Source organism: Scyliorhinus canicula, chromosome 14 (genome assembly GCF_902713615.1).
Source record: "Scyliorhinus canicula chromosome 14, sScyCan1.1, whole genome shotgun sequence".
NCBI classification, from domain to species: Eukaryota; Metazoa; Chordata; class Chondrichthyes; order Carcharhiniformes; family Scyliorhinidae; genus Scyliorhinus; species Scyliorhinus canicula.
Genome location: NC_052159.1, coordinates 102,383,729 through 102,405,231, shown reverse-complemented (window position 1 = coordinate 102,405,231; position 21,503 = coordinate 102,383,729). Strand labels below are relative to the sequence as shown.

General features: G+C 43.0%; 1 protein-coding gene across 7 annotated transcripts in view; it reads left to right on the top strand.

Moving 5' to 3' along the window:
• Positions 1 to 21,503, top strand: part of tdrd3 (tudor domain containing 3) — a 183,913-nt gene that overhangs the window by 137,091 nt on the left and 25,319 nt on the right. For 3 of the 7 annotated variants that reach the window (XR_005463113.1, XM_038817691.1, XM_038817690.1), the window contains one exon: positions 16,346 to 16,470. Coding sequence is in view for 3 of the 7 variants with exons in the window: in XM_038817691.1 (XP_038673619.1) it covers positions 16,346 to 16,465 (120 nt within the window). In the remaining 4 variants the exon portion in view is untranslated. Of the gene's footprint in view, positions 1 to 6,666; positions 6,862 to 16,345; positions 16,474 to 17,408; positions 17,576 to 21,503 lie in introns of those variants that run through there. The other 4 variants (XR_005463115.1, XR_005463114.1, XR_005463116.1 and 1 more) reach the window with 4 other exon arrangements.

Below are 21,503 nucleotides of genomic sequence, written 5' to 3'. Positions count from 1 at the left end.
TAAGTAGAATTTTAGAGTTGGTCAGTGGCAAAAGTCAGGAGGGTGTGAGTGAGAGTAGGACAGGTTTGGAGATTCAGGATGCAGTGATGGGGGTGCCTCGGTCCTTGACTTTAATCAACAGGTAGAGGGTAATTTTTGTCTGCCCCAATGAAGGGAAAATCTGATTGTGAACTATATTGCTGTCCTTTCACTGTGGCTGGGTCAAAATTGTGATACTCCCTAACAACACTATGGGTCTTCCCACAGTACGTGGACTTCAGCGGTTCAAGAAGACACCCTCACCACCATCTTCTCCAGGACAATTAGCAATAAGCAATAAGTGCTGGCCTAGTTAGCGTCACCCGCATCCCATGAACAAATCAAAAACACATTTACAGAAACAATTCAAAATGTTCAATAATATATTCCATTAAAAATATAAAAGCTCTGAGAAAGGCAAGTTAAGGATATTGTTTTATTAATTTTATAGTGTTACAAAAAATTTAGGCAAGACTGAGAATTGGGACTGCTTATGAAGTTATGAGAGGGTGAAGAAAAAATTGTCCAAACAGAAAAAAATCGAATAGGTCCAGCAGAGGGCAGCAGAGCAGAGCTACTGATCAGCTGTTCTGGGGAAATTTGCATACGTGCAGTGCGGTCAGCCTAAGTTGAAGGTGGTTTGTGGAGAGGCTGTTGGCAAGTGACAGTTAAACCTGAAACACTTCGTGAGTGTTTCCCACCCTACCTCCTCCTCTAACCAACCCCCCCACCCCACGGTGGTTGGGAAGCGGGAGCAGGGGCCTGTCGTGAAGGTGAGTGAGTGCCTTTAAATTTGCTTACCTTTCAGCGAGAGCAGGGTTTGAGGTAATATCAGGTAAGCTCTTCCTTTCTTTTTCTTTTTCTTGTTTTTTTTTTAAATCTAGAGGTGATGTCAGGGAAGGCAGTACAATGCTCCTCCTGCAGAATGTTTGAGGTGAGGGACGCCGTCAGTGTCCCTGCTGATTTCATCTGTGGGAAGTGCACCCAACTCCAGCTCCTCAAAAACCGTGTTAGGGACCTGGAGCTTGAGCTGGATGAACTTCGGATCATTCGGGAGGCAGAGGGGGGTCATAGATAGGAGCTTCAGGGAAGTAGTTACACCAAAGACTGGAGATAGATGGGTAACTGTAAGAGGGACTGGGAAGAAGCAGTCAGTGCAGGGACCCCCTGCGGTCGTTCCCCTGAGTAACAAGTATACCGTTTTGGATACTTGTGGGGGGGACGACTTACCAGGGGTAAGCCATGGGGTACGGGCCTCTGGCACGGAGTCTGTCCCTGTTGCTCAGAAGGGAAGGGGGGAAAGGAGTAGAACATTAGTAATTGGGGACTCAATAGTCAGGGGCACAGATAGGAGATTTTGTGGGAGCGAGAGAGACTCACGTTTGGTATGTTGCCTCCCAGGTGCAAGGGTACGTGATGTCTCGGATCGTGTTTTCCGGGTCCTTAAGGGGGAGGGGGAGCAGCCCCAAGTCGTAGTCCACATTGGCACTAACGACATAGGTAGGAAAGGGGACAGGATGTCAGGCAGGCCTTTAGGGAGCTAGGATGGAAGCTCAGAGCGAGAACAAACAGAGTTGTTATCTCTGGGTTGTTGCCCGTGCCACGTGATAGTGAGATGAGGAATAGGGAGAGAGAGCAATTAAACACGTGGCTACAGGGATGGTGCAGGCGGGAGGGATTCAGATTTCTGGATAACTGGGGCTCTTTCTGGGGAAGGTGGGACCTCTATAGACAGGATGGTCTTCATCTGAACCTGAGGGGCACCAATATCCTGGGGGGGAGATTTGTTAGTGCTCTTTGGGGGGGTTTAAACTAATTCAGCAGGGGCATGGGAACCTGGATTGTAGTTTTGGGGTACGGGAGATTGAGAGTATAGAGGTCAGGAGCACAGATTTGACTTCGCAGGAGGGTGCCAGTGTTCAGGTAGGTGGTTTGAAGTGTGTCTACTTCAATGCCAGGAGTATACGAAATAAGGTAGGGGAACTGGCAGCATGGGTTGGTACCTGGGACTTTGATGTTGTGGCCATTTCAGAGACCTGGATAGAGCAGGGACAGGAATGGTTGTTGCAGGTTCCGAGGTTTAGGTGTTTTAGTAAGCTCAGAGAAGGGGGCAAAAGAGGGGGAGGTGTGGCGCTGCTAGTCAAGGACAGTATTACGGTGGCGGAAAGGATGCTAGATGGGGACTCTTCTTCTGAGGTAGTATGGGCTGAGGTTAGAAACAGGAAAGGAGAGGTCACCCTGTTGGGAGTTTTCTATAGGCCACCTAATAGTTCTAGGGATGTAGAGGAAAGGATGGCGAAGATGATTCTGGAAAAGAGCGAAAGTAACAGGGTAGTTGTTATGGGAGACTTTAACTTTCCAAATATTGACTGGAAAAGATATAGTTCGAGTACATTAGATGGGTCATTCTTTGTACAATGTGTGCAGGAGGGTTTCCTGACACAATATGTTGACAGGCCAACAAGAGGCGAGGCCACATTGGATTTGGTTTTGGGTAATGAACCAGGCCAGGTGTTAGATCTGGAGGTAGGTGAGCACTTTGGAAACAGTGACCACAATTCGGTGACCTTTACGTTAGTGATGGAAAGGGATAAGTATACCCCACAGGACAAGGGTTATAGCTGGGGGAAGGGCAATTATGATGCCATTAGACATGACTTAGGATGTGTTGGTTGGAGAAGTAGGCTGCAAGGGTTGGGCACACTGGATATGTGGAGCTTGTTCAAGGAACAGCTATTGCATGTTCTTGATAAGTACGTACCAGTCAGGTAGGGAGGAAGGGGTCGAGCGAGGGAACCGTGGTTTACCAAAGAAGTGGAATCTCTTGTTAAGAGGAAGAAGGAGGCCTATGTGAAGATGAGGCGTGAAGTTTCAGTTGGGGCGCTTGATAGTTACAAGGAAGCGAGGAAGGATCTAAAGAGAGAGCTGAGACGAGCAAGGAGGGGACATGAGAAGTCTTTGGCAGGTAGGATCAAGGAAAACCCAAAAGCTTTCTATAGGTATGTCAGGAATAAAAGAATGACTAGGGTAAGAGTAGGGCCAGTCAAGGACAGTTGTGGGAAGTTGTGTGTGGAGGCTGAGGAGATAAGCGAGATACTAAATGAATACTTTTCGTCAGTATTCACTCAAGAAAAAGATAATATTGTGGAGGAGAATGCTGAGACCCAGGCTGTTAGAATAGATGGCATTGAGGTGCGTAGGGAAGAAGTGTTGGCAATTCTGGACAAGGTGAAAATAGATAAGTCCCCGGGGCCGGATGGGATTTATCCTAGGATTCTCTGGGAAGCCAGGGAAGAGATTGCTGAGCCTTTGGCTTTGATTTTTAGGTCATCATTGGCTACAGGAATAGTGCCAGAGGACTGGAGGATAGCAAATGTGGTCCCTTTGTTCAAGAAGGGGAGTAGAGATAACCCCGGTAACTATAGGCCGGTGAGCCTAACGTCTGTGGTGGGTAAAGTCTTGGAGAGGATTATAAAAGATACGATTTATAATCATCTAGATAGGAATAATATGATTAGGGACAGTCAGCATGGTTTTGTGAAGGGTAGGTCATGCCTCACACACCTTATCGAGTTCTTTGAGAAGGTGACTGAACAGGTAGACGAGGGTAGAGCAGTTGATGTGGTGTATATGGATTTCAGTAAAGCGTTTGATAAGGTTCCCCACGGTCGGCTATTGCAGAAAATACGGAGGCTGGGGATTGAGGGTGATTTAGAGATGTGGATCAGAAATTGGCTAGTTGAAAGAAGACAGAGAGTGGTAGTTGATGGGAAATGTTCAGAATGGAGTTCAGTTACGAGTGGCGTACCACAAGGATCTGTTCTGGGGGCGTTGCTGTTTGTCATTTTTATAAATGACCTAGAGGAGGGCGCAGAAGGATGGGTGAGTAAATTTTCAGACGACACTAAAGTTGGTGGAGTTGTAGACAGTGCGGAAGGATGTTGCAGGTTACAGAGGGACATAGATAAGCTGCAGAGCTGGGCTGAGAGGTGGCAAATGGAGTTTAATGTGGGGAAGTGTGAGGTGATTCACTTTGGAAAGAATAACAGGAATGCGGAATATTTGGCTAATGGTAAAATTCTTGGTAGTGTGGATGAGCAGAGGGATCTCGGTGTCCATGTACATAGATCCCTGAAAGTTGCCACCCAGGTTGATAGGGTTGTGAAGAAGGCCTATGGTGTGTTGGCCTTTATTGGTAGAGGGATTGAGTTCCGGAGCCATGAGGTCATGTTGCAGTTGTACAAAACTCTAGTACGGCCGCATTTGGAGTATTGCGTACAGTTCTGGTCGCCTCATTATAGGAAGGACGTGGAAGCTTTGGAACGGGTGCAGAGGAGATTTACCAGGATGTTGCCTGGTATGGAGGGAAAATCTTATGAGGAAAGGCTGATGGACTTGAGGTTGTTTTCGTTAGAGAGAAGAAGATTAAGAGATGACTTAATAGAGGCATACAAAATGATCAGAGGGTTAGATAGGGTGGACAGCGAAAGCCTTCTCCCGCGGATGGAGGTGGCTAGCACGAGGGGACATAGCCTTAAATTGAGGGGTAATAGATATAGGACAGAGGTCAGAGGTGGGTTTTTTACGCAAAGAGTGGTGAGGCCGTGGAATGCCCTACCTGCAACAGTAGTGAACACGCCAACATTGAGGGCATTTAAAAATTTATTGGATAAGCATATGGATGATAAGGGCATAGTGTAGGTTAGATGGCCTTTAGATTTTTTCCATGTCGGTGCAACATCGAGGGCCGAAGGGCCTGTACTGCGCTGTATCGTTCTATGTTCTAAGTGTAAACCAGCCAGGAATAGAAAAATAGACTGTAAGAGTTTTCACCAATATACAAGAAGGAAGAGAGTATCTAAAGTATATATTTTGATCCCTTTGTGCCAGATACAGGAAAAATTATCATGGAGAATCAGGGAAGAGCAGACATGTTAAATGTATATTTTGTATATGTCTTCATAAGAGATTAAACAAATTTGAGTAACCAAAGGGTTGTTAACAGGAGTGAGAAACTTCAACATTTTTTCTGCTGATATTAATTCTAAGGGCAATTAGGGATGGGCAATAAATGCTGGCCTAGCTAGCCACATCCACATCCCGTGAATACATTTCTAAAAATTACATTTAGAAAAACATGATGAAAAGCCCACAAATCTTTAGTGGCCTACAGATTTTATCAGTGGTGTTTAGGTTTAAAGAATAAATTGTTGAATGTTCCAGAACGTTGTGCTTGTTTTAAATTGAGATAAATACTTGTTGCATGGATGCTATACTGCCAATGTTTATCACTCTTGGGCTTTGTGATTGCTGAAATAATTTTAAAATATGGCATGGTTATGTGCATTCTGCTGCCATGGGTGGTTTGCCTAATATTTTTCCCCTTCCAATATTGTTGATTGATTTTGGGTTCCAGTTCTTCATGTGTAAGCCTAAATGATAAATGCTGCCAGGCTAGTTGATTACATCTGAGTCTGATCCTGCCCCCACCAGATGTCAATGCCCTCAAATTCTGCACCACTAGGCACCTGGTAGCAGTTGTAAGTTTCTAGTTTATTCAAATTGTCCTTGCATCATTTTTTATAATTTATTCACTGTGAATTTATGTTGAGTTATTCTTCAGTGAGTTTGAGCAAATATATAGGGTTCACAACATCAGTCAAAATTTTTGCTATATATGCTGCAACAATCTTGGTAAATTATTGTTTGCAGCTTCAAATTCATGACTGTCGCCTTGTAAGGCCAATGCAAAATGTTTATAGGCCTGACTTTGTGATCAGGCACACTGATCAGCACTTGTTGTTTTAGCATATGGCAATTCAGTGGCCGTGAGCTCACTATTTCCTGACTTGTGCTTCCTGCATGTGCAGCTTCTGCATAGAATTGCCTCGTCTTTTTATTGGCTCTTGCGTTTACTTTTGCTTTTAGCTCATGTAAAAAGCACTTTGAATCTATTATGTATATTTAACTTTGTTACATGGTGGTGTGAATATGGAAATGTTTTGAACCCTCATTATTGCATTGCTAATTGCTATCCTGAGAAGCAACACATTACTGACAGAAGAGAGTGGCATTTGGGGATATAACTTTTACAAAAACCAATTAGAGGTAATTACCGACAGAACTGGTAGTAACCATTGGTGATAAGTGGAAGGTGTGGGTACTGATGCTCATTGCATATTAGAGGTTACAACTGTAATAATGCAAAGCTGAATTAAATAGAAAAGAACATTAATTCTGTCATGAAGCCATTTTTATTTTCAATTTGTCATGGAGTTCAATCTAAGGTTACAGCAAACAGTGCGTTATCGTTTGTGGTGAACTTATAATACACACAGTTTAAATATCTTTCATGCTAATTGGGATTAATTATTTTAAAGATGTCTACAAATATTCAATTTGCTGGCTGCCTAAGATTTTTTAATACAAGATAGTACTAATATTGATCAGTTAACATTTTCATCCTTCCAAATGTGGAACTGATTTATCAAAATCTGTCAGTTGCTCTCTCTCTGCTTGAGCTTAAATGTTGGACTAAATCACATTGACTATGGAATAACACTTATTACATTTTGGATTCATTCAGTGAGCTAGTTGCACAAAACTAGCTACAACGGGTAACATTTTATTTTATTCACCATATTATAGAATGTCCTAATGGAGTGAAGGACCCCTATTGTTCGACCATATCGGAGTGTGCACCGACGATTGCAGCCTTTAAGAGATGACCCAATTTCACATCACAGCATGATTGCTCTTTAAAAAAAACTTGAATCACAAACAGTGAAAAATGTATTAAAATGTATTATCTGCAATAAAAGTTTTATACATTTTGTCACAACCTCTTCAGTTCTCTTGCAATTTCTCTTCTGTTGTGTCTGGTAACATATAAATAATTTACACATCACCAAGACAGTTGAGGAATATTTACCTGAGAAAAATGTTGCTCTTTGTTTTGTATGCCTTGATGAAATTTAGTAACACGAAGTCTGAAGTTTACAAGCTTGCTTCATCCATTGGTTAGGCCATTCAATGGATCGATATTTTGATACATGGTTGCTGTGATGTTTTGTATAATTAGCTATGGATTTTTTATACAGTATGTCTTCTCTTTACTCTCCCTATCATTTTAGACATATGGGTGTAACCCCCTCAAACCTGTTCTAGGGGATTGCCTTATATTCTTGGACAAAAAACTATCAGTCTCAGCTTAGCATTTACAACTGGTGTAGCTGTTGTTTGTCGCAGTTTGTTCCAAACTTAAACCCCTCTGTGTGTTGAAATTTTCCCTAATGTCACTCATGGAAGGTCTGGCTCTACCCTTGAGACTGTTCCTTGGTCCCAGACTCCCCCAATCTGCAAAAATGGTTTCTATCCATTTGTCCTACCTGTTTCCCGTAACATCTTGAAAACTTTGATCAGTTCACCCTTTAGTTTACTAACATCTAACCTTATCTCCCTCCATCTCTTTTGTTCGCTATCTTTCTCTCTACTTCCAGTTCCCAAAACATCCAAGCAGCTTCTCCTTTTGCCATATTTCACACAAGCTAAGTTTGGGGCATTCACCCATGTTTTCTTGCACCTCCCTCTTTAAAATGTCTTAATTCTCTCAAAAACAATGAGTAACATTTGAGTACTTATCTACAAGCAACACATGCTCTTTGTGGCATCAGGTAATTCCTTGTGTGAGTTGTCGTGTTAATTTATAAAGGAGGTCACTATTGACAATTGGCCCCATTTTCAGTTGACGTCTTTCTGCTTGTCCACTTTTGCAGCGCTTTAGGTTAATTTTTAATACACTTTTTGACCTTGAGGCATTGAAACCAAATGTACCTTCATGCCAGCACATTGAAAAATCAATTTACTCAATATAGACTGGAATTGAAAATTTGGCGCCCAGGCTGTGTTCCATAGTGGGCTGAATTTTTTTTTAACAAACTGAGCCAGAAGAAAATAGAGTTCAGGATGCTTTTTGCTCCAGACTGCAACTTGTGAATTAGAATTTATTTCTTGGTGTCATACAAGGTTTGCTATTGTAACTAATTTGCTGTTAATATATTTGGTACGTGACAGCATTATTTGGAAAAAACTTTGAGACATTTTGCTTTATATGAAAGATTACTCGCGGTATAGCCATTGCACTCCTTCAATAACTGCACTTCATAATTTTCGCAAAATACTCAGGAAGTAATGACTGGTTCTAGTTTAAGAAATTAATTGCAGCTCCCAAACTGCACCCCAAAAGAAGAACTTAAGTTGAACTCCAGGCTTCCTGGTAGACAAGCTCAGTATTCAAACTGATGTTAGTGAAATCTATCTGTTATTTGTTCTTTCTGATGGTTGCAGAGCAGCCATTCAATTAAAGTTATTCTGAAAAAAGCAGTTACAAAACACTAGCTTTTGATAGGGTTCATGGGTTAGGGAGTAAGTAATGCTTTGGAGTCAATCTTTTTTTTAAATAAATGTTTTTATTCTCCATTTTCACATTTTCCTTCAAGATTTACACCCCACCCACAGACAGTAAACGGTAACAAATACAAAATCAATTCCCTTAACAATAACAGCGATCCCACCCTCCCACCACCCCAAACAATGGCTCACCTGTCAATATATGCATCCAATAAAACAAACCCTCCCATGGTGGAAACAAAAAAGAAAAAGAAAAAGAGAGCCCGGGACTGCCCATGGTCACCATAGAGTCCCCCCCCCCCCCCCCCCCCCCCCCCACCACACACACACACACACTCAACGCCGTCCAACCTCTGAAAGAGTGCCGTACATGATACCCAAGAGTTTTAAACCCCCCCCCATCCCCAACTCCTCCCGTCCACTGCCTCTTGTAAAGCTCCTTCCCCCAACCTCAGTTCCTTCCCCCAACTTTCCACCCCGGCTAGACCACTCGGACCCTGTTCTGCCAGGCTCCGATGGCTGGAGCCCCTCCCCCACCTCACTCTCATTCACTGGCCGGCTTAGACCGGCCAGCGTGGAGGCCCCCGCCCGGGTCCCTTTCCCCCTTGCCCGACCCTAGGAAAGCCCAAAAATCCCCTTTTAGCACACAAACCCCGCATATCCATCTATACCCCAAAGAGCCCTCACTTCGAGTGAAAGTCCCATCACTTCCCTTGTCCAAATATATACATCGGCTCCTTTAGCCCATACAAGTTTGGAGTCCATCTGACTGAAATAGAAATTTCTTGGGAACTTTGAGGAGAATAACCATAAGTTTAGACTTGCTGTGATTTAAGTATTGTATATATAACTAAAAATTAATTCCTTTCTTCCTTAAAAATCTCTTCCAGCTTTTAAATTCAGCTCACATTGTATATTTTCAGTAAGACATTTATGTAAATTTTGTCACAAATTTCAATTAATGTCAGCTCAGGGTAGCTTTCAACTTGGCTGCAACATAAACAGCAGCATAAAATGAGTGTTGCGGAGTTTTTAAAATTTAAATAAAATTCTTCATTTTACGATGTCACACGATACTATCACCTAGTATTTTGCAAATTCAAATTAATTGACTTTATTCCTTCAGTTAGGAATTGGAAATGATGAAGATTGATCTGAAATATTCTCCAGAGTGAAATCTAATGATCAGTTAGGATGAATGTTTGTTTGTTTTGTCACATCTGGTTCAAAATCAGTGATTATTAATTGGTTGTTGAGTTAGACGCAAACCACGAGGGAAAAATCAGAATCTTGAGAACTTCTACAAGTAAAATAAATCTCTTGTTTACACCATTTAAGTGAAACCATATATTCTGCCATCGTTGATACTCTTCTGCAGTGTCAACATTCTGTATTGCAGTAGTAACTATGGGTGCGATTCTCCAAGCCCCGCGCTGGGCTGGAAAAATAAATGTGTTAAATTGAAACTTGTGCTAAACCATATTTGAACTTCAAATTTGCACAGCACTAAGTTAATTAAATAATTTATAGATATGGTCAGACAAACCCATTTAATCATCAACAGTTTATGTCACCTTTAATGAAAAATATGAAACAATCTGTCTCTTGCATCGGTACAATTGTTTTTCTGTATTTTCGGATCTCTGTTCTGCCTCTGTTGCAATTGAATAATTCTACACTTTTCCTTCTGTAATCTTAAGTTGCATTTGTAAGACTGTATAATATCTCACACTCTTAACTCATTCTCTCTCAAATTCCCAAAACCGTGGAGCCATTTATCGTCCTCCTGCTGTCCCGAGGTCTTTAATTTTTAAACCTAATCACTAATTAGTGATCTTTTTCATTTTCCAACTTTGGTAGAGCCCTTAATTATGGATCTTGATGTTTCAGCTTTGTTTCTCAGTTTTAAAAGAAATAGTCATGAACAGTAAAACTAAGCTTCATTGAAAATTTTGAACACACAAATGGCAAGACAAAGTTACTGTCAGCTCTGATTCCCAATTCACTAAATCTACAGTTTTTTCCAATCATACTGGGTTCTCCAGGAGGCTGACACAGCAAACCAATAAGTGGTGGCTTGAATCTCCTATCACCTTTTCAGGTGGTTCATCAATCCATTGGTTAATTACAATGCATTCAGCAATTAATTTATTATTCCACTTAATCTGGTGAATTTAAAGTTTGCTTCTTGATTAGCTTTTAATTTTGGACTTCTTCAAATTCTTCATTTTTTCATTGAAGTCTGCTATTCTGTAAGCAGTTATTACCAAAGCAAAATCAGACTGACCATTCTTTTCCAACTGTCCAAATATTGAACTGTGCTTGCACAGGAGTTTAATACTACTGTAGAATGTACCCTAAAACATTAGGATTGATTTGTGCAGGACCAGCATTCTGCAGAATCCAGCATGATTGGAGAGGTCCGGAGCTTTGGTACACCTCATCTCAGCTGTTAACCTTTTCTTTCATTTTATGCAGTCATGATTTTTGGTAATCTAGACTTCTGTTCTTGACTCTTTTTGAAATGAGAAAATGGAAATGCCAGGGTCCAAACGAAGAACTCCACCAAAGTTGAAAAGATGCAGTAGATCCTTAGTTACTGAGTAGGTATTACAAAGCTAGAGGAGGAAGAAGATTGAGTGGTTCTGAAGTTCTGACTTGGTCTTCGTTCACTTCAAAGTGAAAGTACTTTCTCCTCTCACTTCTGATCCCCCATATTGGAAAACAAATGAGTACAGTCTTGTACTATTAATGAGTAAAAACATGTCATCTCAATAACTTGTCAGTAAAGCGAAACTCATGATTTTTACCTGCACATTACACATCATTTGTTTATTATTCGTTTTGAGAGACTGTTAAATCAAGGAGGTTGAATGTTTTCATATTTGAGACTCTCCATATCTGAAAGAAATGTCAATTCTAATTTATGAATGTTGAGAGAATTTGCCTGTCTTCATTTAATCTCTTGATTTCATTACATATGCTTAGAATTACTCTCATTTTCAATTCACACTTACAAGAAATGCCAGGTTACTAAAATAAAATGTGTTGAGCTTTACTGGTCATTTTCTCATTATGAATTTATTTTCCAAATAGCTATAAACTGGGTTTTGTGATAAATATTGCATTATGAAATAAAAATAGAATGTGCTGAAAATATAATAGGTTCCTCAACATTGAGTTCCAGCTTTTCAAGGTGAAGAATATAATGCAGCAAAGTGGTAAACAAAAGTGGGCTGTGCCTATTTGCATAGTTGTCACTTCATTTTATTCAAGACAGGATTTTATTATGAATTTTATCTGTACCCTGCAATTTGGTGTTGAATGGAGGAAGCTTGGTAGTTTCATTTTTGGGGAAAATAGAGTAGAAAGGGAGAAATTGACTAAAATGTATATGGGCCATTTTGTGTATCGAGTAATAATTACAGTGCAGCATTGGGAGAGACCACTGTCACCTATGCAGTAAGGGGATTTTTCAGTGCTCAGATTTGCAGGGATATAAATGCTCCCCCAAAAAATCATTGAGAGATGGCCTGGGATGTCTTGATTATCTCCTGTAACTTAAGATCTGTAGAAATGGTGGAAAAGCCTTGAAGAATCCCCATTGAAATTGAAGGTGCATGCCCTCCCGCATTCTTTAGGTAAACAACACCTCAGCTTGGTATTGTGTGAAGTATCTTTGCAGATTTTTACAGAATTTCTAGGGGACTCTTATGTAATGTTTGAGCCTGATATAAACCTGGAAATTGTACATGGGTGTTAGGGGGTTATGAACCTGCATGATTTGGATGATTTTAGCTGTCAATCATTCACGTGAAGTTTCTGGATTCCTTGATGGAATAATGTGTCGCCGCCATGTCCTACTTGATGCCATTTCACAACTGCTATTTAAAGGTTTAGTCTACCTCTGTAAGTGAAGCTGAATAAAAGAACTGGAAACTATAAGAAAAAGTGGATAAGTTCAATTATGGTTCCCTGGGGATAATATTTGGTCTGGTGAGGCAAGGAGGGTCATTGAGTTCCTTGGATATGCCCTGTCCACAAAAAGCAGGACAAATCCAATCTGGCTATCAGTCATCATCAAAATGATGAAAGATGTTGTTGATGGTGCTATCAAGCAGCACTTGCTCAGCAATAACCTGCTTACTGATGTTCAGTTAGTGTTCCATTAGGGCCACCCTCTTGCAGGCCTCATTGCAGCAATGATCCAAAAACCAACAACGGAAATTCCAGAACTGAGAATGACTGCCAATGACATCAAGGCAGCATTTGACTGTGTGTGGTATCAACGGGTCCTAGTAAAACGGGAGTAAATGAGAATTAGTTTGGGAGGGAGGGGAGGGGTAACTCATTACTGGCTGCCTGGCACAAAGAAAAATGGTTGTGATTGTTGTGGCCAACCATCTCAGGCCTGCAATATCACTGCAGGAGTTATTAAGGGCCTTATTTGGGCCCAAACATTTTCGTCTACTTCATTATTGACCTTCCCTCCAACATAATATTTCCTTCTTCCTGCACACGGAGTCCTCGAGTTATGTTAGGCAGGGCACAACATGACAAAATTATTTGGCCACTGTTATTGGTGAGTACTGCAGGGAACATCCAGACCTGTTGCGGTACCTGAATCACTATTGAGCATCCCAATCGCCTGCCCCATGTCACACTTCATGGTGATGTGGCTGCAGTTGTATATGTTCTGGTGTAACATGGTATTGTTCTGAAGAGGTGTCATCAGCCAAGGTAGGAATATTCCCTGTCAGTAAGAAGTCTTGGACTTGAGTGAAATGACAAGGAGTGGAAGCTCTCGTGGCTAAATAAAGCCTCCTGGATGATCGACGGGTGCCATTATTAGCTGCATGTGAATTGTCTCTGGCACTCCTACACTGGTGGAAAGCTAATCAAAGCTACAAACAATGCTCTCTCTGACTGTTGTATTAATTATAAAGTAATTTTACCATCTAGTGCTAGCAAATAATGCATCAGCCATTTGTCAGATGCTGTTGCGACTGGCTGACAGGAACACAAATATATCAACCCTGGATGTATCCAATTGATATTTCAGTTATATAACAGATCTAACCTGCTGAGCAGAAAGTCCCAAGATCATGTTGGTTCTGTAAGTTTTTTGTCATCTTGAACTTCAACAAAATTTCCTTGTATAATCAGGTAAAGGTATGGGAATATTGCTGTGTGGGTTGTGCACATTCAAATTGTGCAACATTTACATGTGCAGAAAATTGTTGCTGCAACAAAATCCTTGTCTTTTTTATTTTAAAAGAAATATAAATATGGTATTCAACGTTCTTATTACACAAATACTTTGTGCCACTTTTGCCGATATTGAAACAACCTGCAAATGTGTATAATTTCTAATACTTCAAAATCGTGAACATCATTCTGTTTTGTAAGCATTTCTTCGCACACACTCACATTTTTTTTTCATTTTGGTAATAGTGGGGAAGTGGTGGAAGGATTCCCGAATTGATTGTCAGCCTGTTGAACCGCATTGTGAATACTCCTTCCGTGGCCAACAAGTCCTGGTGCTGGCTTGTTAATTAGCCATTGTCCACAAAAGGCCAAGGGATGATTATGGGATGGACTAATTGTTTATACAGCTTGAGGAGTATCACTCCACATTAAGCATAGGGCAAGGCAAAGTGGCAGACCTCCATAAACTACCACAACCAGTGCAGGGATTGAACCTGTAGTTAGTTTCGTCCTGCATCATATTCTAACCAACAGAGCTAGCTGAACCCCATCATTCATTGGGTTATTTTTGTGAGTGCTGGGCATCTCTATATTTCAAGTGCATCATTTGCTTGTAGCTGTAATATTGAATGTTTATGTACTGGTTGCCACCCTTTGCTGTTGGCAAGCAGCGTATCTTTTAAAATTGTTCATTGCAGTGTCATGGTTGGAACTGTCGCTGTAAGGTTTAGGGGAATGTCACCACGGAAAAATGAGCACTGCTTTCTATATATCAGTTCTGTAAACTTCTAAAAGTTGCTTGTTTACCCAATATTAAACATTATTGACTACACAGTAAAGATTTGTGCCACCATTTAAAATCTTACACTATCCGTTCAAACACAGTTGCAGTCATTAATTTAAGATTAGAAATGCTGTGATAAAAGGCATTGGAGTAGAATTTTATCTTTGCGTTAAACATCACTTGGATGGGTGTGCACAAACGAAAATATGGCCAGAGGATTACACATCCCTTGAAGAATTCAGTATGCTCCATTTTCTTCTAATTTTAAGGGCAGGAAATGTTGTCAGTTTGTGTAGGAGGTGCAGTTATTCAACAATGCTTTACTTTTTCATGCTACCCTTCATGCACAGTCTGAAACATGTGGAAACAGATTCTGTAATTACTTTCCAAATGGCAATATGGTATATATTTGAAAAGGAGACATTTGCAGGGCCTGGGGATACGGGCAGGAGAATGAGACTAATTGCTCTTACAAAGACTTGGCACAGGCGTGATGGGCTGAATAGCTTCTTCCTATGGTAATGGTTGCGCCTTATCTACGAACACTTAATGCCCAAATGGTGGAGATTAAATATTCTCCATTTCAGTATGTAGTTAGTGGTATCCGTACTGAAGCCTCAGCATTTCACTATTTATAAGTGACTTGGATGAAAGATTATGGAGCCATACATATACCTAGGTTTGCTGCTGACTGACGTTATATGCCACGTAAGGTAGTATAGATCAAGTTGGGAAAGGGCATTGATAAATTAGGTGAGCGGGCAAAACTGCAGAAAAAGATTAGTATGGAAAGGGAGATGTAGATATTGGACACATGAAAGATCAGAGTGGTTTCTAAATGGAAAGTAGCTACAAGCTGTGGAAGAGCAAATAGATTTGCGGGTTATGTACAGAAAAAAGTATTCTGTTATAATTAATAATTAAAAGACCAAAGGAATGTTGGCTTTTATCTGAAGGGAGTTTTTGTTCAATGGGGAGGAAGTTGTACAAAGCTTTGGATAGCATTTGGAGTATTGCGTTCAGGTCTGGACAAGGCACCTCAAGAAAGATATATTAATGTTAGTGCGGGTGTAGAGCATAGAACATAGAACAGTGCAGCACAGAACAGGCCCTTCGGCCCTCAATGTTGTGCCGAGCCATGATCACCCTACTCAAACCCACGTATCCACCCTATACCCGTAACCCAACAACCCCCCCCCCCCCCTTAACCTTACTTTTATTAGGACACTACAGGCAATTTAGCATGGCCAATCCACCTAACCCGCACATCTTTGGACTGTGGGAGGAAACCGGAGCACCCGGAGGAAACCCACTTTCCCTTAAATTCACTTAAATTCACTTAAATGATTCTTGTGCTGAAAGATTCAATTCTGAGGAAATGCAACATAATGTTGACTTGAAATTCTATGATTCCCTTGAGTGTGTAAGGTTGAGGGATATCTACTTGAGGTTTTTAAGATGACTGAAGGGGTTGGTAGAATAGCTAGAGGGAAACTATTTGCTCTAGTGAAAGGGTACCCTTACAAGGGTACTTAATCTGAAAATTAGGATAAGGCCTTTCAGGGTTGGTGTTCGGAAGCACTTCACATAAATGTTGTATATTTTCCTGAATTTGCGTTTTGTTTAATCGCAGATTACATTTTACGTGTATGATTGAGGGCCAGTTCAGATTTAGTTCTTTTATGTGTTACTCATTGCAGGTGTTTTTTAAAAATAAAGAAACTATTTGATCTAAAGGAAATTGAGACCTTTTACTTGGTACTTTTGTTATTTCCTTGGAAGAGAAGTCATGGAAATGCTGTATTAGGAATCATGCCCAAGTTTAATGAAGACCTTGAGAATAACCAATGCCATATTTGTGATTTAAAAATCTGTTTTGCAATACACTTTTTTGAAGTTTGATTGCATTTTTAAATATGCAAACAGGCAGAGGAGGAAGAATCGTTTGAGGGTACGTTAGAATTTTGTCGAGGTGGGGATGGACAGCCAAGGCGCTCAACAAGACCTACCCAACGGTATTATCAACCGCCTGGAGCAAGAAAATGATGCAGGTAAATGAAATAATACTATTTGCAGGTCATACTTGGCCAGTAGGATATCACTAGACCGAGCCTGAGTGAGATGTGCAGACGCAGATGGCACACATGCATGCACTATAAAAGTTAACTTCTGCTCAGTGCAGAAATATAGTCACTTATGACCCAATATCAGATGTATGCAACAACAAGAAATAAATATCTTTTGTTCATAACTAGATAACAACTTGGATGGGATTTCTTGCTACATTGGTTTATAAGTAATTTCAGAAAAATCTTATGAATAATGTACTTTATAGTTATTGCATTGGCAGTGTTGGCAATAGTAATAAGAACTTGGTGTATTAGTTTACACAAATAAAAAATACTCAATCTGTTCAATCCTAAAAATACTCAATGACATTGTTCTAATACAAAGGTAATGCAACCATATTGATATTTAGAACATAGAACATAGAACAGTACAGCACAGAACAGGCCCTTCGGCCCTCAATGTTGTGCCGAGCCATGATCACCCTACTCAAACCCACGTATCCACCCTATACCCGTAACCCAACAACCCCCCCCTTAACCTTACTTTTTTTATTAGGACACTACGGGCAATTTAGCATGGCCAATCCACCTAACCCACACATCTTTGGACTGTGGGAGGAAACCGGAGCACCCGGAGGAAACCCACGCACACAGGGGGAGGACGTGCAGACTCCACACAGACAGTGACCCAGCCGGGAATCGAACATGGGACCCTGGAGCTGTGAAGCATTTATGCTAACCACCATGCTACCCTGCTGCCCATACACATTTCAACATACACAATTTGCTAGAATCCTGGCTAGAAAAATGTTTGCAGCCCTATAACGTGTTTTTGAACAACATGATGGAATATACCGTCGAGTTAAAGTGTACTTTCATCAAACCAAGATTTTTGCATATGGTGTGTTTTGTGTAAACAGCATACTGTCGACTAGCTGGTGAAATATATGTTACAGTCCAAGAATTCCATACTGACCCTTGTTGAGGTGCTGGAGATACCCCATCTATGAATAAATCCTTTTGGTATCTACAATTTTGACAACACAAAATGTCCACCTTGTAAAGGGTTCAAACCTTAGACGTGAAGGTAAGTGTCATTTTTGAGGTAGCAGAATTAACAAAACAATAATGGCAGAAGCGCTGTTTTTTTAAAAATGCATTTTATTCAAACTTGTATCAAAGTTACAACAAATAAACACCCCGGGAAACATTCTTCCCAACAATTAACTATACAGTTTGTACAGATTTTTCTCCTTTTTCACCCCCACCCCCCTGCGACAAACAGCTCCTCAAACACGGTCACAAACATCCCCCACCTTTTCTCAAACTTCCCTGCTGAGCCACTTGGACCCTCCCCGCCAGTGTTAAGTGCAGTGTATCCCACCTCTTAAGATCCTCCCTGGCCTCCTCCACCAGCTTCGCTAAGTTCCACTTATGGAGCCCCGTCCATTCCCTCGCTACCTGAATCCCCAAGTACCTAAACCTATCCCTCGCTACTGTAACTGGCATCCCCCCTAAATTAGCCCGCTGTGCCAGCTCATTCACCGGGAATACCTTGCTTTTCCCTACATTCAGCTTGTATCCCGAGAACCTGCCAAACCTCCCCAGCAGGCCCATAATCCTTCCCATACTCTCCAACAGATCCGAAACATACAGCAAGAGGTCATCGGCATAGATCGACACCCGATGCTCTCTCTGTCCCCTCATTATCTTCTGCCGACCCCCTGATAGCCATCGCCTATGGCAAGCACAAACAGCAGCGGCGACAGCGGGCACCCCTGCCTCGTACCCCTGTGTAAGTCAAAGCTTCGTGAGCTGATATCATTCGTCCTCACCCTCGCTCTTGGCGCCACATACAGCAACCGTATCCATGCCACAAATCTCGGCGCAAACCCAAACCTTCAAACAAGTACCGCCACTCCACCCGATCAAATGCTTTCTCTGCGTCCATGGACACCACCATCTCCAGAGTTCTCGACGGATTCATCACCACATTCAACAGCCGTCTTATATTACACGCGAGCTGCCTGCCCTTCACGAAGCCTGTTTGATCTTCTGCAACCACCCCCGGAACACAATCCTCCATCCTCCCCACCAACAACTTAGCCAATACTTTCACATCCATATTCAATAGTGATATGGGTCTATACGACCCACATTTCACCGGATCATTCCCTTTTTTTGGATTAGTGTGATTACTGCCTGCTTCATGGTCTCCGGCAACTTCCCCTTCTCCAGTGCTTCATTAAAACCCCCGAACAGATGTAGTGCAAGGTCCGCTGCAAACTCCTGATAAAATTCTGCCGGGTACCCATCCAGCCCAGGGGCCTTCCCCAACTTCATACCCCTGATACTATCCAGCACCTCCCTCAGCCCCAGGGGCTCCTTCAATGCCTGCCTCTTTGCTTCCTCCACCCGGGGAAATTCAAGCTCGTCCAGAAACCACTCCATGTCCCCCTCCTCCTCCTCCTGGGTCTGCCTCATGAAGTCCCTGGTAATACTCTCTAAATGCCTCATTATTTTCCCTGGCTCTGACACCACATCCCCAGCCCTAGTCCGGATCTTCAATATTTCCCTGGATGCAGCCTGCCTCCACAGCTAGTGCGCTAGCATGAGGCTCACCTTCTCCCCATACCCGTATTGCACCCCTCTTGCCCTACGCAGTTGCCCTACCGCCCTCCCTGTTGTCAGCCTGTCAAATTGCCCCTGCAACTTTTTGTTCCTCCACCAATCCCTCCACGGTGGGCACCCTCGAATATTCCCTGTCCACCTCCACTATCTCGTTCACTAGACGGTCATGTTCCGCCCTCCTTTTTTTATTCGTACGAACCGTAAATGAGATAATTTCTCCCTGGACCACTGCCTTCAGTGCTTCCCAAAAAATGCCCGCTGACACCTCCCCATTCTGATTGAACTCCACATAATCCCTAATCGCCAACCGCACCTTATCACAAAAACCTCCATCCGACAACAATCCCGAGTCAAACCTCCACCCCGGCCTCTGCTCTCATCCCGTACTGAACCGAATATCCAGCCGGTGGGGTGCATGGTCCGAGATAACTATCCCCGCATACTCTGCCCCCTCCACCCCAACCAAAATCTCCCGACTCACTACAAAGTAATCAATCCTCGAATACACCTTATAGACCTGTGAAAAAAAGGAATACTCCCTTCTCCCTGGGTTCTGAAAGCGCCATGGATCCACCATACCCATCCTCTCCATAAACCCCCCGCCCCAGCTCCCTTGCCATTCGCACCCCACCCATCGACCTGGGACTCGATCTATCCACCCTTGGCTCCAGGACACGGTTAAAATCTCCTCCCATGATCATTGGTACGTGGCCAAATCCAGGATTGCTGCCAACAACCCCCTCATCATAACCACATCATCCCAATTTGGGGCATACACATTTACCAACATTATCGGGTGCCCCTTCCAATACCCCACTCACAATCACATATCTCCCACCTGGATCCCTCATCTGCTTCACACTCACGAGTCCCATTTTTTTTGATAAACTATTTTAATGAGGTTTTATTTAGCATTGTGAACAGTAGAATTACAGAACGTGAAAACAATTTTTTCCAAGCCCAGGAAACGCGCCATGTCTGACAGCCAGGCTTCCGACTTCGAGGGCTTTGACTCCCTCCAAACTAGAAGTATCCGTCTCCGGGCTACCAGGGAAGCAAAGGCCAAAACATCGGCCTCTTTCGCCCCCCGGACTTCCGGGGCCTCTGAAACCCCAAAAATCGCCACCTCCGGACCCATTGCCACCCTTATGTTCAATACTCTAGACATGACGTCCTCAAACACCTGCCAGTATCTCCTAAGTTTTGGACACGCCCAAAACATGTGGACATGGTCTGCCGGTCCTCTCAGACACTTTACACACCTGTCCTCTACACCGAAGAATCTGCTCATCCGGGACACTGTCATGTGGGCCCGGTGGACGACCTTAAACTGAATCAGGCTGAGCCTGGCATATGTTGCAGTCCCATTAACCCTGCTCAGTACGTCCGCCCACATGCCTTCCTCAATCTCCCCTCCCAACTCCTCCTCCCATTTATGCCTCAGCTCCTTGGTCTGCGTCTCCTCCGCCCCCATGAGCTACCTGTAAATATCTGAGACACATCCCTCCCCCACCCATCCTCTGGACACTACCCTATCTTAGATCCCCCTTAGTGGCAAGAGTGGAAAAGATGGCACCTGCCTGCGCAAAACGTCCCTTACCTGAATATACCGGAATTCATTCCCCTTCGTCAACCCAAACTTGTCCTCCAGCGTCCTCAAGCCAGGGAAGCTCCCTTCCAAGAACAAATCTCCCATCGCTCAATCCCCGCCATACCCGATACCCCCCCGTCCAACCTCCCCGGAGCAAACCGATGGTTGTCACATATTGGGGACCAGACCGATGCTCCCACATGCCTCATCCACTGTCCCCAGATCCGAAGGTCCGCACAGGACGACAGGACTGGTGGAGAAGCACGCCGGCGGAAATGGCAGAGGCGCCGTCACCAACGCCCCCAGACTGGTGCCCCTACATGAGGCTGCCTCCACCCGCTCCCAAGTCAACCCCCCCCCCCCCCCCCACTTCCTTATCATGGCTATGTTAGCCGCCCGATAATAGTTGCTGAAATTCAGCAGTGCAAGCCCCCCTTCCCCCCGGTTCAGCTCGAGCATCACCCTCTTTACTCGTGGAGACTTGCCCGCCCATACAAAGCCCAAAATGATCTTGCTTACCCTCTTAAAAAAGGAACGTGGAATGAAAATGGGGAGACACTGGAACACGAATAAGAACTTCGGGAGGACCGTCATTTTAACTGTCTGAACTCTCCCAGCTAACGACAACGGGAGCGCATCCCACCTCCGGAACTCCCCATGCATTTGATTTACCAGCCGGGACAGGTTCAGCTTGTGTAGTCGACCCCATTCCCGCGCCACTTGTATTCCCAGGTACCTGAAACCGTCCCCAACTAGCCGGAACGGCAGCTTAATCAGCCAGTCCCCTTGGCCC